The 12,919-nt window shown below is 44.9% G+C and overlaps 1 protein-coding gene across 9 annotated transcripts in view; it reads left to right on the top strand.

The window, feature by feature from the left end:
• The window catches only part of LUC7L (LUC7 like), a 69,601-nt gene that overhangs the window by 15,743 nt on the left and 40,939 nt on the right, over nucleotides 1–12,919 (top strand). For all 9 annotated transcript variants that reach the window (XR_010411763.1, XR_010411762.1, XR_010411765.1 and 6 more), the window contains 3 exons: nucleotides 6,218–6,328; nucleotides 7,180–7,323; nucleotides 12,385–12,561. Coding sequence is in view for 5 of the 9 variants with exons in the window: in XM_064592214.1 (XP_064448284.1) it covers nucleotides 6,218–6,328; nucleotides 7,180–7,323; nucleotides 12,385–12,561 (432 nt within the window). In the remaining 4 variants the exon portion in view is untranslated. The remainder of the gene's footprint in view (nucleotides 1–6,217; nucleotides 6,329–7,179; nucleotides 7,324–12,384; nucleotides 12,562–12,919) is intronic.

Raw genomic sequence — 12,919 nt, 5'->3', positions numbered from 1 at the left:
GTCATGATCCCAGGGTCCTGGCATCAAGTCCCGCATCGGGCTTCCTGCTCAGTGGGGAGTCTGCTTCCCCCTCTTCCCCTCCCGCCCTGCTCGTGATCACTCTCTCTCTCTCTCTCTCTCAAATAAATAAATAAAATCTAAAAAAAGTAAACCTTCTTAAGAAAGGTTGATTTATCAGGGATTGATTGATTTGAGAGAGAGAGAGATTGCATACCTGCAAGGGAGGGAAGAGGCAGAGGGAGAGAGAATCTCAAGTCGACTCCCCACCGAGCACAGAGCCCAATGCAGGGCTCAATCTCACGACCCTGAGATCATGACCTGAGCCGAGACCAAGAGTTGGATGCTTAACCAACTGAGCGACCCAGGTATCCCACCAGGAAGGTTTTTTTAAACTTTATTATGGAGAACCTCAAATATCAAAAGTGGATGTAATCTTGTGATGAATTTCCTTATATCCATCCCTTAGCGTTGGGAGTGATCAGTCCACAGCCAGCTGGGTTTCATCTTCCCACAGCTTCTCACAGATCTCCAAACAGACTGCACACATCTCAGTCATTTTATGTGTAAATATTTCAGCATTGCCGTTGCCATGTGTGTTGAGATCTGGTATGCTTGGTGGTGACAGAATCTACTTGGCATGTTTTTAAAAATGTGTTAAGGAAAAGTTTTAAAGATACAGAAGTGAACAGGATATTACAATGAAATTTCTGGGTTTTGTCTCCCAGTTTCCAATGATTATTGACATGAAGACTCTTGTTTCATCTTTATCCTTGTGTTTCCCCACTGGATTTTTTTTTTTTTTTTAAGATTTTAATTATTTGACAGAGAAAGAGACCACCAGAGAGGGAACACAAGCAGGGGGAGCAGGAGAGGGAGAAGCAGGCTTCCTGCAGAGCAGGGATCCCGATGTGGGGCTCTATCCCAGGACCCTGGGATCATGACCTGAGCTGAAAGCAGATGCTCAACCATCTGAGCCACCCAGGCACCCCTGGGTTTTTTTTTTTTAAGATTTTTATTTATTTATTTGACAGAGAGAGAGAGACACACAGCGAGAGAGGGAACACAAGCAGAGGGAGTGGGAGAGGGAGAAGCAGGCTTCCCGCTGAGCAGGGAGCCTGATGCAGGGCTCGATCCCAGGACCCTGAGATCATGACCTGAGCCGAAGGCAGACACTTAACGACTGAGCCACCCCTGGGTTTTTTTTTTAAGGTTATATTTTTCTTCCTTTTTTTTAAGATTTTCTTTATTTGAGATACAGAGTGAGAGCTGGGAGACAGGGAGAAGGAGAAGCAGACTCCCTGCTGATCAAGGAGCCTGGTGCGGGGCTCGATCCCAGGACTCTGGGATCAGGACCTGAGCCAAAGGCGGACGCTCAATTGAGCGTCTCAGGCGCCCCTTAAGATTATATTTTTGGCGGGCACCTGGTTGGCTCAGTCAGTTAAGCATCTGTCTTCGGCTCAGGTTATGATCTCCAAGTCCTAGGATGGAGCCCCATGTCCGACTCCCTGCTCAGCAGGGACTTTGCTTCTCCTTTTCCCTGTGCCCCTCCCCTCAGCTTGCACTCGATTTCTCTCTCTCTCAAGTAAATAAGATCTTTAAAAAAATTATATTTTTTAAGTAGTATCTACACCCAACATGGGGCTCGAACCCACAACCCTGAGATCAAGAGTCACACGCTCCTCTAACTGAGCCAAGCAGGCACGTGTCCCCCTGCCCCGATTACTTTTTATAGCTACAAGATAGAATTTCATCTGTAAATACTGTAAATAGTACATGTAGAATTTGAGGACTTTACTAAAAACAGTCATCTTTAAAAGTAATTTCCTAGCATCTGATAGAGTTCAAATTTCCCAGATGACTTCAGAAAGGATTCTTTTATAGTTTTATTTCTCTGACTCAGGATTCAAAATAAGGGCTACACATTAGAATGCTTTGTAAATCTTTTTAAATGTATTTGAAGTAATTAATTTTTTTAAAAGTCTCATACCCTGGATTTTGCTGATTATAGCCTCATGATGTCTTCTTTAACATGATTCCCCTTGTCTTTGAAATTCTTAGGAGTTAGATCTGGAGGCTTGATCATCAGATTTAAGTTTTTCTCTTGTGATGGGAACATTTCAGAGGCAGAGCTTTGCACCTGCTCGTGTATCACCTCAGCCGGCACCGTTGTTGAAGGCAGCCTTGACCTGTTGATGGTCAAGGTCCCCTTCAGCCTTTGACCTGATGCTTTAAGCAGCGCTTGAGGATTGTTGCCTAGATGAGTTATTTCACTGAGGTTACAGCATCTCTTACTAACGTAAAAACATGTATAACTTTCACTTGGATCAGAATTTACCAGTAAAGAAGGTACATGTGAAACCTCTCTCCTGCTCTGTTCTTCAGTCATCTGGTTGCCTCTAGAACTACCCAGTGTCTTCTGTGTGCTTTAGAGTTTATGTGGATACCTGAGGCAGACAGAATGTCTATATTCCTGTTTTTTCTTTTACACGAGTGGTAATTTATACACCTATTCTAACCTCACCCTTCCTTTTTTTGTTTAACGTTTTAGTATATCTTTGTGTAGAGTTCCTTATTCCTTTTTGTGGCTGCACAGCATTCCAGACGATGGATATCTTCTTTATATGACCAGTCTCCTGTTGATGATCATGGTGCTACATTACACATTGCCCTTGTTTGCATGTATGCATTGTTTGCATGTATGCAGGGGAGATTCCTAGATGCAGAACTGTTGGATCAGAGGGGTATCTGGGGTTTTGATGATACCATGGTGTTATCCAGCGGAGCGAATGCTCCCACCAGCAGTGTAGAAGAGTTCCCATCTTCACATCTTTGCTAACAGTGAGTAACCATATTTTGGGGTCTTTGCCCGTCAGAGTTATAGAAAGGTATTTCTTTGTGGAGGTATTGCCTGCCTAGACCCTCGGCTTGAGCTTGGTGGGTGGAACCACTGGTGTTTTATGTGGGAGAAGGTGCCTCCCTGTCCTCACCATTGGCTCCTTCTAGCTTAACACAGCCTCAGCGTGACCATGCCAAGGCCTGGCCTTGGCTTCCTGAAAGTGTTTTATCCAGAAATTCCCTAGGAAAGAGTATGTAATGTCTGCTACTAGGTAATCTGTATAAATAACATTTCAAGTTTCTCAGCTTGAACACTGGCAAACAAATAGCAATATTAACACGTTAATTTAAGCTGTGAAAAAGTTACAGAGCAGTACAATTTCTTTAGTGTCCACATACTGAAAATATAGAACTGATTCTTTTTAACTCAGTAAAAATACAATTAACTTTTTCCCCAAATTGTCTTGGTTTGTGATGTTTTATTTACAGGTTTCTGAAACTACACATTATATCAACTAATTTCCAGACTATCTTTAATATATCAAATGAAACTAGTTCTGATTACACCTACTTTTTCTGTCTACAGATATATGTTATAATAGTTACATTGACTAAGTCAGATGATGTTCTGGGTTAGAACCCCTTTGTGACCTTGGGCAAGTTATTTTAACTTTTTCTGTACATCTATGAACTGGGCTGGTGGTGACTGCCTCAGAGTTGTGCACATTGAGTGTAGGGATTTTGGAGCCAAACCATAAGGGTGCTTGTACCCTGATGCCATCACTTAGTAGTGTGGAAACCGTACCTCAGTTTCTTCATCTGGGAAATGGAGACCTTCCAGTTTCCGTGTGGACGTGCAGCACAGCACAGGGACACATGTGCACCATGACCAGTCTCCTTGACAGCCCATCTCAGCCTCACTGATTTCTGGCCAGTGTCATTTCTGCTGGGCTGGCAACACTGGGAATAGCATCACACAATCCTGAGTGTGGACGAACAGCCTCCAGCAGCAGTGAGACTCACGTGCTTACTGTGTGCCGGCGCTGTGTTCAGGCATCCCCAATCGTCCATGTTTCATCGTACCACCCTTAAGTTGTAGAGCTTGGGTGACTTTCTAGTAAACAGTAGGTTGTGATTAGGACTTAATTTTTAGACTTGAATACTCTTTTTTTTTTTTTTTAGATTTTAAAGCATGAGCAGGGGTGGGGGGTGCAGAGGGAGAGGGAGAAGCAGGCTCCCCACTGAGCAGGGGGCCCCAGTGCGGAGCTCGATCCCAGGACCCCGGGATCATGACCTGAGCCGAAGGCAGATGTATAACTCACTGAGCCACCCAGGCACCCCGACTTGAATACCTTTAAAAAAAAAAATTATTTAAACCTCTCCTCTTTGATATATTTTAAGACTCGATCTGAAATTGACAAGCACATTGAACAGGAGAAGGGGCAGTAGAACAGAGTGCCATCTTTTTTAAGATTTTTTTTTTTTATTATTTGAGAGAGAGAGCATGAGCGAGGGAGAGGGAGAAGCAGGCTCCCCACTGAGCAGGGAGCCCGATGAGGGACTTGATCCCAGGACCCTCGGATCATGACCTGAGCCAAAGGCAGACGCTTCACCCAGACACCTCCAGAGTGCCATCTTTTAAAGAATGTGGCAGTTAAAAGATGTCTCTGTGGTCTGCCTATTCTGTGTTGTGAAGTTACCGTTTAGTTTTTAGCCTATCAGATGTCTGAGTCTGTAGTTGATTTGGGTTCTGCTGAAGCTGCCGCTGGTTGCTTTAATTAGTCAAGGTGTCCCATGTCACCCACTTGTCTTCAACCCTGATGAGTGGATTCGTGGGTCTGTCTCAGGTGTGAAATCACTCTGTTTGGGTAGATAACAGAAGGACACTGCACCATAGACTTAGTACCTCTGTGTGGGTGAACCTGGGGCATATAAGGGTGGTCTTCTAGGATCCATTGTCCCTCACAGGAGGCATGTGACCTGTATCAGCTTGCCGGCACCTTGATCTTGGTTAGTTATCACTGTCAGCAGGATTGTCAACTCTGTCTTTCCAGGAAGTATGGTGCATGCAGACAAATGCTGATCATTTGCTTTCCTGATGGATTTGAACATAGTGAGAAATGTTTATCAGGGAATATTTGGATGTCCAACAACAGGAAAGAGGTCCTGAATTCCAAAATTATGGAGTGAAATTGGGAGTTGTCCTCAGTGGGTGATTATGCTTTAGCCTTTCTCCAGCACCCTGTGGGGCTTGGCACTGTCAGAGAGCCTATTCTCTGTCTTGACTTATGTCCAAGTATGCATTTATTTGAAAAGAGTATTTAAGATTTCTGGAGGAGACCCTAACCCTGTCGTCCATTCCAGTGTCACACTGATCCTCGTAGAGTGCTTTCTTAACAGCTGATTTGCTCTCTCTGGCCATCTTTGGGCGGAGGGACATAGATTATCACCACTTGGTCTGTTGGCGTAACCTTCATCTGCTTTATATCATCTCCACCCAAAGTTTTTTCTTCTGTATTTTTTGGTGATAGATCACATGATGCAGTCCTGTCATCCTGTGCTAAATTCCCTTGCTGTCACACTTAACACAATGCCAACCTTTGCAAGTGCACTAACGGGTGTAACTTAGGAGGTGCTGCTTGCCAGTCACCGGTCATAGCCTGGCAGATATCCTAGTTGTAGGTCTATCTGAGGTTATGCTGGGGCCTTTGACTGGTCCTGGCAAATTAACTGCCTAACACATGTGAAGCAGCTCATTAGTGTTCTCGTGTTTCCCCCATAAGTCTTCAGAGTGAGCAGGTAGATTTCTAGAGTTTCTTTCCCTTTATCTCTTTGGGGAAGTAGTTACCAGTTCTCCTGCTACTTTAGACAGGCAATAACGACCTGTGCTCACAACTCTCAGTAATATTTGTTCTGTTGTTTTGTTTTGAGGTGGAAGGGGGATCTCTACCCTCAGAACATGGGGGAATAATATTTACGTGGCTCACACAGACCAGTGAGTACATGATCCGCACCCCCCACAGCTCACCAGAAGAGGGCCTCCGATACTAGTCTCAGTCCAGCATTTGCTTCCCCACAGAGAACGCTACTAATTATGGCCAAAAAAAATCCGGGAAATATTATCGAGGGATGGGGGTCCTTTTACAACTTTTAGGAATAAATAGATCAGATGAGAAGACCATGCTTCTGAATGATCACTTGGTTTAACAAAGCCCCTTGGTTAAATGTGATTATGGATGTGCTAGCTGTAGTGTAGTTGAAGATCTTCCCACTGAACTTACAGGCTTTAAGAAACCAACCCAGGAGTGTATGTCCTATTGAATTGATGGGTTCCAAGACCTTACCCTTAACTGATCATAGCTCTCTGCTTCTCCTGAGCTAGGCGATGGATCACTTGGAGTCCTTTATTGCTGAGTGTGATCGGAGAACTGAGCTTGCCAAGAAGCGGCTGGCAGAGACCCAAGAGGAGATCAGTGCAGAAGTTTCTGCGAAGGTATGCCTGAGAGACTTTCTCGAGTTGTGTGTGCAAATCAGTGTCTGGTAAAAACCAGCCTGCCAACTGGCTAACAGCTTACCATTAGCACTGACTCTGCGTCTTTGGGGTGGACAGTCCTTGCTGCCTCGGTGCTTCTCAGTAAGGAGAGAAGGCTGTCAGCAAGCTCTCCACCCCCGGGAGCTGCCTCTGTCTGTCCCCCAGTTTTTTTGTTTTTTTTTTTTTTTTAACACCCCTAGATAAAACAGGAAATGGAGACAGTTAGTTGGGAAATGGTTAGACTGTCCTGAAGAATGAAGAAGATACATCTGTGTGTCATTGGCCTATCAGCACATCCTCCTTCTGTTCCCGATTTTGAGTGCAGCTGATGAGTCTCTTCAGTGTCCTTTTCTCTCAGTTTTATAAAAGCATTGCTTAGGATATGTGTAGTTGCTACCTTATTTCTAGAATTAAATCCCAAATGATGAGGCATTTTGCTTACGGTACAAGTTTATGCATTTAATCCTGGACAATTTATGGCCCCTACCCAGAAGGTTGAGTTGTGATAGAAGACATGAGAAGAGACAGCTTAGAAAGTGACCATGATGACCCTGGCCACATGTTGGAAGTGACAGGCATGATGCTGCTTTTACTGGAATGCAACACGCAGGTTTAGTTTAAGGTCAGAATCTCAGCGATGCCAGTAAAGATGTCAGAATTGTTACAGTTTGCTTGTGATCCTGCAAGGATCTTGGCTATTCCATTTAATTTTTGTAGAACAGAGCAGAAGTACAGCAGGAGAAACACTCATTGTCTCTGTTAAGATCTTTTGCTTTTAGATGTTTGCTTACCTGATTGTTGTCTTCTTTCAGGCAGAAAAAGTACATGAGTTGAATGAAGAAATAGGAAAACTTCTTGCTAAAGCTGAGCAACTGGGAGCTGAGGGAAATGTGGATGAATCCCAGAAGATTCTTATGGAAGTGGAGAAAGTCCGTGCAAAGAAAAAAGAAGCTGAGGTTGGTGGGAAAATGTCTTCAAGAAAGAGGAAATGTAGTAACCCCTAAATGTTGACTGTTTGGGCTAAAATTAAAGTATTCCTTTTTTTGAATATTGGGAAGAAGTTGGAAATAGGGTGCTATGTGGACAGGGTTGTAGGATTTAGAGTGTGCACGTACTTGGGTTTGTGCCTTTGCTGTGTCCCCTGTAACCCTGGTGTGACATCAGGCCCGTCACTTGCCAGCCCTGAGCATAACATCCATATGCAGAGCACAGTCCTGAGCGTTGAAGAGTCACCAGAGTGGTGTCGTTTACTCTCTGGTCCTTTGGCTCTGTAGGGGTTTGCTGCGCTGTGGTGGTCACTCAACTGGTGTGAGTGGGCCAGAGTGGTAGTGCAGATTGCCCTAAAGAACAAAACCTGCGTGTTCTTGGTGACACTGCATCTCTGGTAGAGAACCTATGCAGATTGAGGGTAGCATCCAAGTGGTGTCAGCTAGGGTACCAGGCCAGGACACACTGGCAGGGTGGTGGAGAAACTGAGTCAGGGACTCAGTGTTTGTATCGTTGACAGGCATTTTCTTCCAGACTATTTTATCCATTAGATATGCTCTGGCTCTCAAGTCCTTACCACTGGAACTGGAAATGGCTCACATAGGCTTTGAGAATGGTGGGAACAGTAGAGTCAGAGGGAGGCGGGGATGGTTGTATTCCCGGAGTAAATGCTTGTTAAGCTCCAGCTGTGTGCCAGATAGTTTTTAGTTGTTGTTTTTTTTTTTCTTTTTAAAGATTTTATTTATTTGAGAGAGCAGAGCAAGAGAGAGCATGAGTAGGTGGGGGAAGGCAGAGGGAGAGGAAAAAGCAGACTTCCTGCCGAACAGGGAGCCCAACACGGGGCTCAGTCCCAGGACCCTGGGACCATGACCTGAGCCAAAGGCAGATGCTTAACCGACTGAGCCAGCCAGGCGCCCCAGATAGTTTTTAGCTGTGAGCACACCAGAGGAGGCCCTCCTCATGGAGACCGTGCTGGAGTTGGCAGGGGATACAGACAGAAGGGTATGTGAACAGATGGATAAGATTGATTCACATGAAGATAGGTGCTCAAAAGAAATGGGGTCTGAGTTTGAGAGTGACTTTGTGTTGCCAGGGGTCTCCAGGTGGAGTGATCCTGGAAGTGCCCTTAGCTGAGACCCACAGGCTGAGAAAGTTATTAGGGTGGTGGGGTCAGGGAGCCTGGGTAGAGATGAAGTCTTACATAAATCATGTATATAAATCCTTAACATAGAATCTAAACTCCTTTTTACTGAAGTGGAAAATACATGTTTATATGTAGAACAGAGTCGGGCTCCTTGGGTTGCTGACTGCTGTACCAGAAAGGCCAGAGAGTCAGGAGGGAAGCTCTGTGGCTTCTTGGTGCACCCTGAGGCCCAGCCCTTCATGCTTCCAAGAGCAGAACAGACACCAGAAATCCCTGGGATGGCTCAGAGATTTGTATGGGGGTGTAAATGATTGTAGATGAGGGGTTCATCATGTGGATGTCTTTAGACAGCCCAGACAGGAGCAGGATGTGGGATGCATGGGTGTTCATATCCAGGACCTGTAGCATCCTTACCCCAGCCATTGTCCTCCATCCCCATCACTGAGAGTGCCCCCAGGAGGCAGCACCACCTCCTTAAAACCGCTGGGCAAGACAGGATGGTGTTGGGGAGGCCTCCGCCAGGCTGATCTCTGGTGGTGTGGCACCTGTGAGTTCCTTTCCGCTCTCAGCAGGCATGAATGTTCAGTAGTCTCAAGGAATAATAGAGAGAGATCCCATGTGCCCTTTATCCAGTTTCCCGTGGTGATAACATCTTGAAAAACCATAGCACAATATAATAGAAAGGATGTTGACAGTCACGATACGGAATATCCATCACCACCAAGATCCCTCCCATGACCCTTCTGTAGCCACATCCACTTCTCTGCCCCTGGCAACTACGAATCTCCTGCATCTCTATATTCTGGTCATTTTAAGAATGTTATGTAAATGGAGTCATACAGTACGTACCCTTTTGAGACTGTTGTGTTTTGTTTTGTTTTTTCCCACTCAGCATAATTAGAGTTTATTTTGAAAGAAATTAGAGGGTGGTAGTTTCAAAATTACAGAAAGGGATAGAATATCACAAATATTTATGGGTCCACTATATTTGTCATTTTTGCCTAAGGATTTTGGTTTTGTTTTTTCTCTTTGTTTTTTTTTTTTTTTAAGATTTTATTTATCTGAGAGAGAGAATGGGAGACAGAGAGCATGAGAGGGGGAGGATCAGAGGGAGAAGCAGACTCCCTGCCGAGCAGGGAGCCCGATGTGAGACTCGATCCTGGGACTCCAGGATCATGACCTGAGCCGAAGGCAGCCGCCCAACCAACTGAGCCACCCAGGCGCCCTAGGAGTAACCTTTTCTGGTTGATGTTTTGTTTCATTTTTTATTTTTTATTTTTTTATTTTTTTTACTTGACAGAGAGAGTACAAGCAGGGAGAGTGGCAGGCCGAGGGAGAGGGAGAAGCAGGCTCCCTGCAGAGTAGGGGGAGCCTGATGTGGGACTCGATCCCAGGACCCCGGGATCATGACTTGAGCCGAAGGCAGTCAGTTAACCAACTGAGCCACCCAGGTGCCCTGTTTCATTTTTTAATTAGGTGCTAGTGCAATAGGGAAAATGAAAGAATAAAAGGTATCAGGATTGGAAAAGGAAAAAAAAACTGTCCCTATTCACAGTTGACATGATGGTATACATTGAAAATCCAAAGAATCCACAATTGATTAGAACTAATACATGAACTTAGGTTTCTGAACACAAGATCAATACATTAAAAGATCATGTATATTTCTGCTTACTAGCAATAATGAAATTGAAAGTAAATTTTTTTTAAGATTTTATTTATTTATTTGAGACAGAGAGAATGAGAGACAGAGAGCACATGAGAGGGGGGAGGATCAGAGGGAGAAGCAGACTCCCTGCCGAGCAGGGAGCCCGATGCGGGACTCGATCCTGGGACTCCAGGATCATGACCTGAGCCGAAGGCAGCCGCCCAACCAACTGAGCCACCCAGGCGCGCCCCTCCCCCCCCCCCTTTTTTTTTTTAAAGATTCTATTGTTTTTTCTCTTTAATAAAAGCTGTAGCACATCATAATGGAAATTCAGGTTCCCAGTGCTTCCCTCTCCAGCCTCCTCCTGTCCCTCCTGTCACTAATGTAGACATTAGTGTGCATTCTGTTCTGTCTTTACCCTTTATTACATGTGTGTGCTGCCCGTAAACTGTGTGCTTGCGTGTGTTTGTGCACGTGAGCACTTTGTGCTTTTAAAAAAATCTCCCATAAATGCTGTGTATGTCTTTCTCGCTTGCATTATTCACTCACCACTGTTTGTGAGGTCTCTCCTTGTTGCTATATACAACTTCCTTCAGTTTCTTGCTGTAGGGTTCTGTTTCATGAACATGTGACTATCTGTTGGTGGTTTTCTAGGGCATTAGTGGTTTCTCATCTTCACAGACCGTTCACACAAGTGTCCTTGCACTTCCTTGCTGGCACATGTATGAGCATGTTCTAGGACACGTTCCTGGAAATGGCACACACCTGTCTGGCTTTCACAGATAATTCAGTTGCACTCCCTGTGGGTTGCGCCAACGTACCTAGTCTCCTACTAGCAGTGTGTGAGAGTGCATCTTTGTTTATGTCTTTGCCAGTTTAGTGAGTCATGTGGTATCTTAATCTGCATTTGCTAGGGAATTTTGAATGAATTAATGGAATACCCCTTTATTTTTTTAAATTTTTTAAAAAGATTTTATTTATTTGAGATAGAGTGTGCACAGGGGGGTGAAGGGCAGAGGGAGAAGCAGACCCCCCTGCTGAGCGGGGACCCCGATGTAGGGCTCGATCCTGGAAGTCTGGGATCATGACCCGAGCCAACGGCAGACGCTTAACCAACTGAGTTACCCAGGCTCTCCTTTTTAAAATTTTTTAAAAGATTTTATTTATTTGTCAGAGAGAGAGGGCACGCACACAAGCAGGGGGAGCGGCAGGCAGAGGGAGAAGCAGGCTCCCAACTGAGCAAGGAGCCCAATGCCAGACTCGATCCCAGGACCCCAAGATCATGACCTGAACCGAAGGCAGATGGTTAACCAACTGAGCCACCCAGGTGTCCCATGGAAGATCCCTTTAAATAAGGACCAGTGACTGTTGGAATGCATTTTTCTTTTTTTTTTTTTTTTCATTTGAGAGAGAGACAGAGCCCAAGCACAGGGAGAGGCAGAGCGAGAGGGAGAAGCAGACTCCCCACTGAGGCAGCCTGGAGCCTGATGTGGGGCTCGATCCTAGGACCTGGAGATCATGACCTGAGCTGAAGACAGGTGTTTAACATTAATGTCTGAGTCACCCAGGCACCCCCTGGAATGCATTTCTTAAATCTGGGTTTTAGAGACCTGTTTTGACTTTGGCACCAGCACCAGGAACCATGTCTTATTACTTCATTTCTTCTGTATTTCATCCATTCTGACTGGAGTGGCTGCCGGAGGGGGTGTGTTTTGCTCGTTCTGTCGGACACATTCTTTTTTGAAGAGAGTGTCTAATGTATTTGTGTGTCCAAATTTTAGCTTTTAGGGCAGAGTTGGCATACAGCTTCCTGGATGTTGGAACACAGTCTCCATGAGTGGCTCTTGTGTGTTTTGTCTGTTTATTTGGTTTGGTTTTTGTGCTTTGTGTTTTTGAGGGCCCCTTTTGAAGAGTCTCCCTTGTTCCTCTGGTCCTCCTAGAGCTCTCCACTGCATGTAACTGAGACCTGCCTTCCCTGCTGGCCTCTGAGAACAGACAGCATCCTGCTTGTCTGAGAATTTTGAATGTTCCTTATTGCTTTGAAATCATGATTGTTCATTTCGTAAATAAACGATGGAAATAGAGTCAGTTACAAATATCTGAAGTTTGTAAATGATCCATTTTTTGTTTATTTAAAAGTCACCTCTATAGTCCCTTCAAATATTTCCATTTTGGGGGTTGAATATTTAGTTGTGGTTCTGTGGACCTCATTTTCATTGCTCTGTTCCCACTGTCCAGGAAGAATACAGAAATTCCATGCCCGCATCCAGTTTTCAACAACAGAAGCTGCGTGTCTGTGAGGTCTGTTCGGCCTACCTTGGTCTCCACGACAATGACCGTCGTCTTGCGGACCACTTCGGGGGCAAGTTACACTTGGGGTTCATTCAGATCCGGGAGAAGCTTGATCAGTTGAGGGTATGTTAATATGTTGTTTCTGGAGAAACCCAAGAAGTCTTGTGATGTCTTTGTATTAACTTCTAGAAAACCTTGTGTTTTGATCTTTTCTTTTCTTTTTTTAAGATTTTATTTACTTGAGAGAGAGTGTCCACAAATGGGGGCGGGGCAGAAGGACAAGCACACTCCCCGCTGAGCAAGGGAGCCTGACGTGGGGCTCGCTCCCAGGACCCTGAGACCATGACGCGACTTTAGACACTTAACTGACTGAGCCACCCAGGCACTGCTGTTTTGATCTTTTCTAAGAACATGTCTTTGAGTTTTATTGTGAAATATTCAGATTTTATCACTTCATTCACCCAGGAGAACAAAGGCCTCA

This window comes from Mirounga angustirostris, unplaced genomic scaffold (assembly GCF_029215605.1).
Source record: "Mirounga angustirostris isolate CCGP_5_RB_7025 unplaced genomic scaffold, mMirAng1.0.hap1 SCAF_5, whole genome shotgun sequence".
In the NCBI taxonomy this organism is placed as follows: domain Eukaryota; kingdom Metazoa; phylum Chordata; class Mammalia; order Carnivora; family Phocidae; genus Mirounga; species Mirounga angustirostris.
This window is presented reverse-complemented; position numbering and strand designations above follow the sequence as displayed.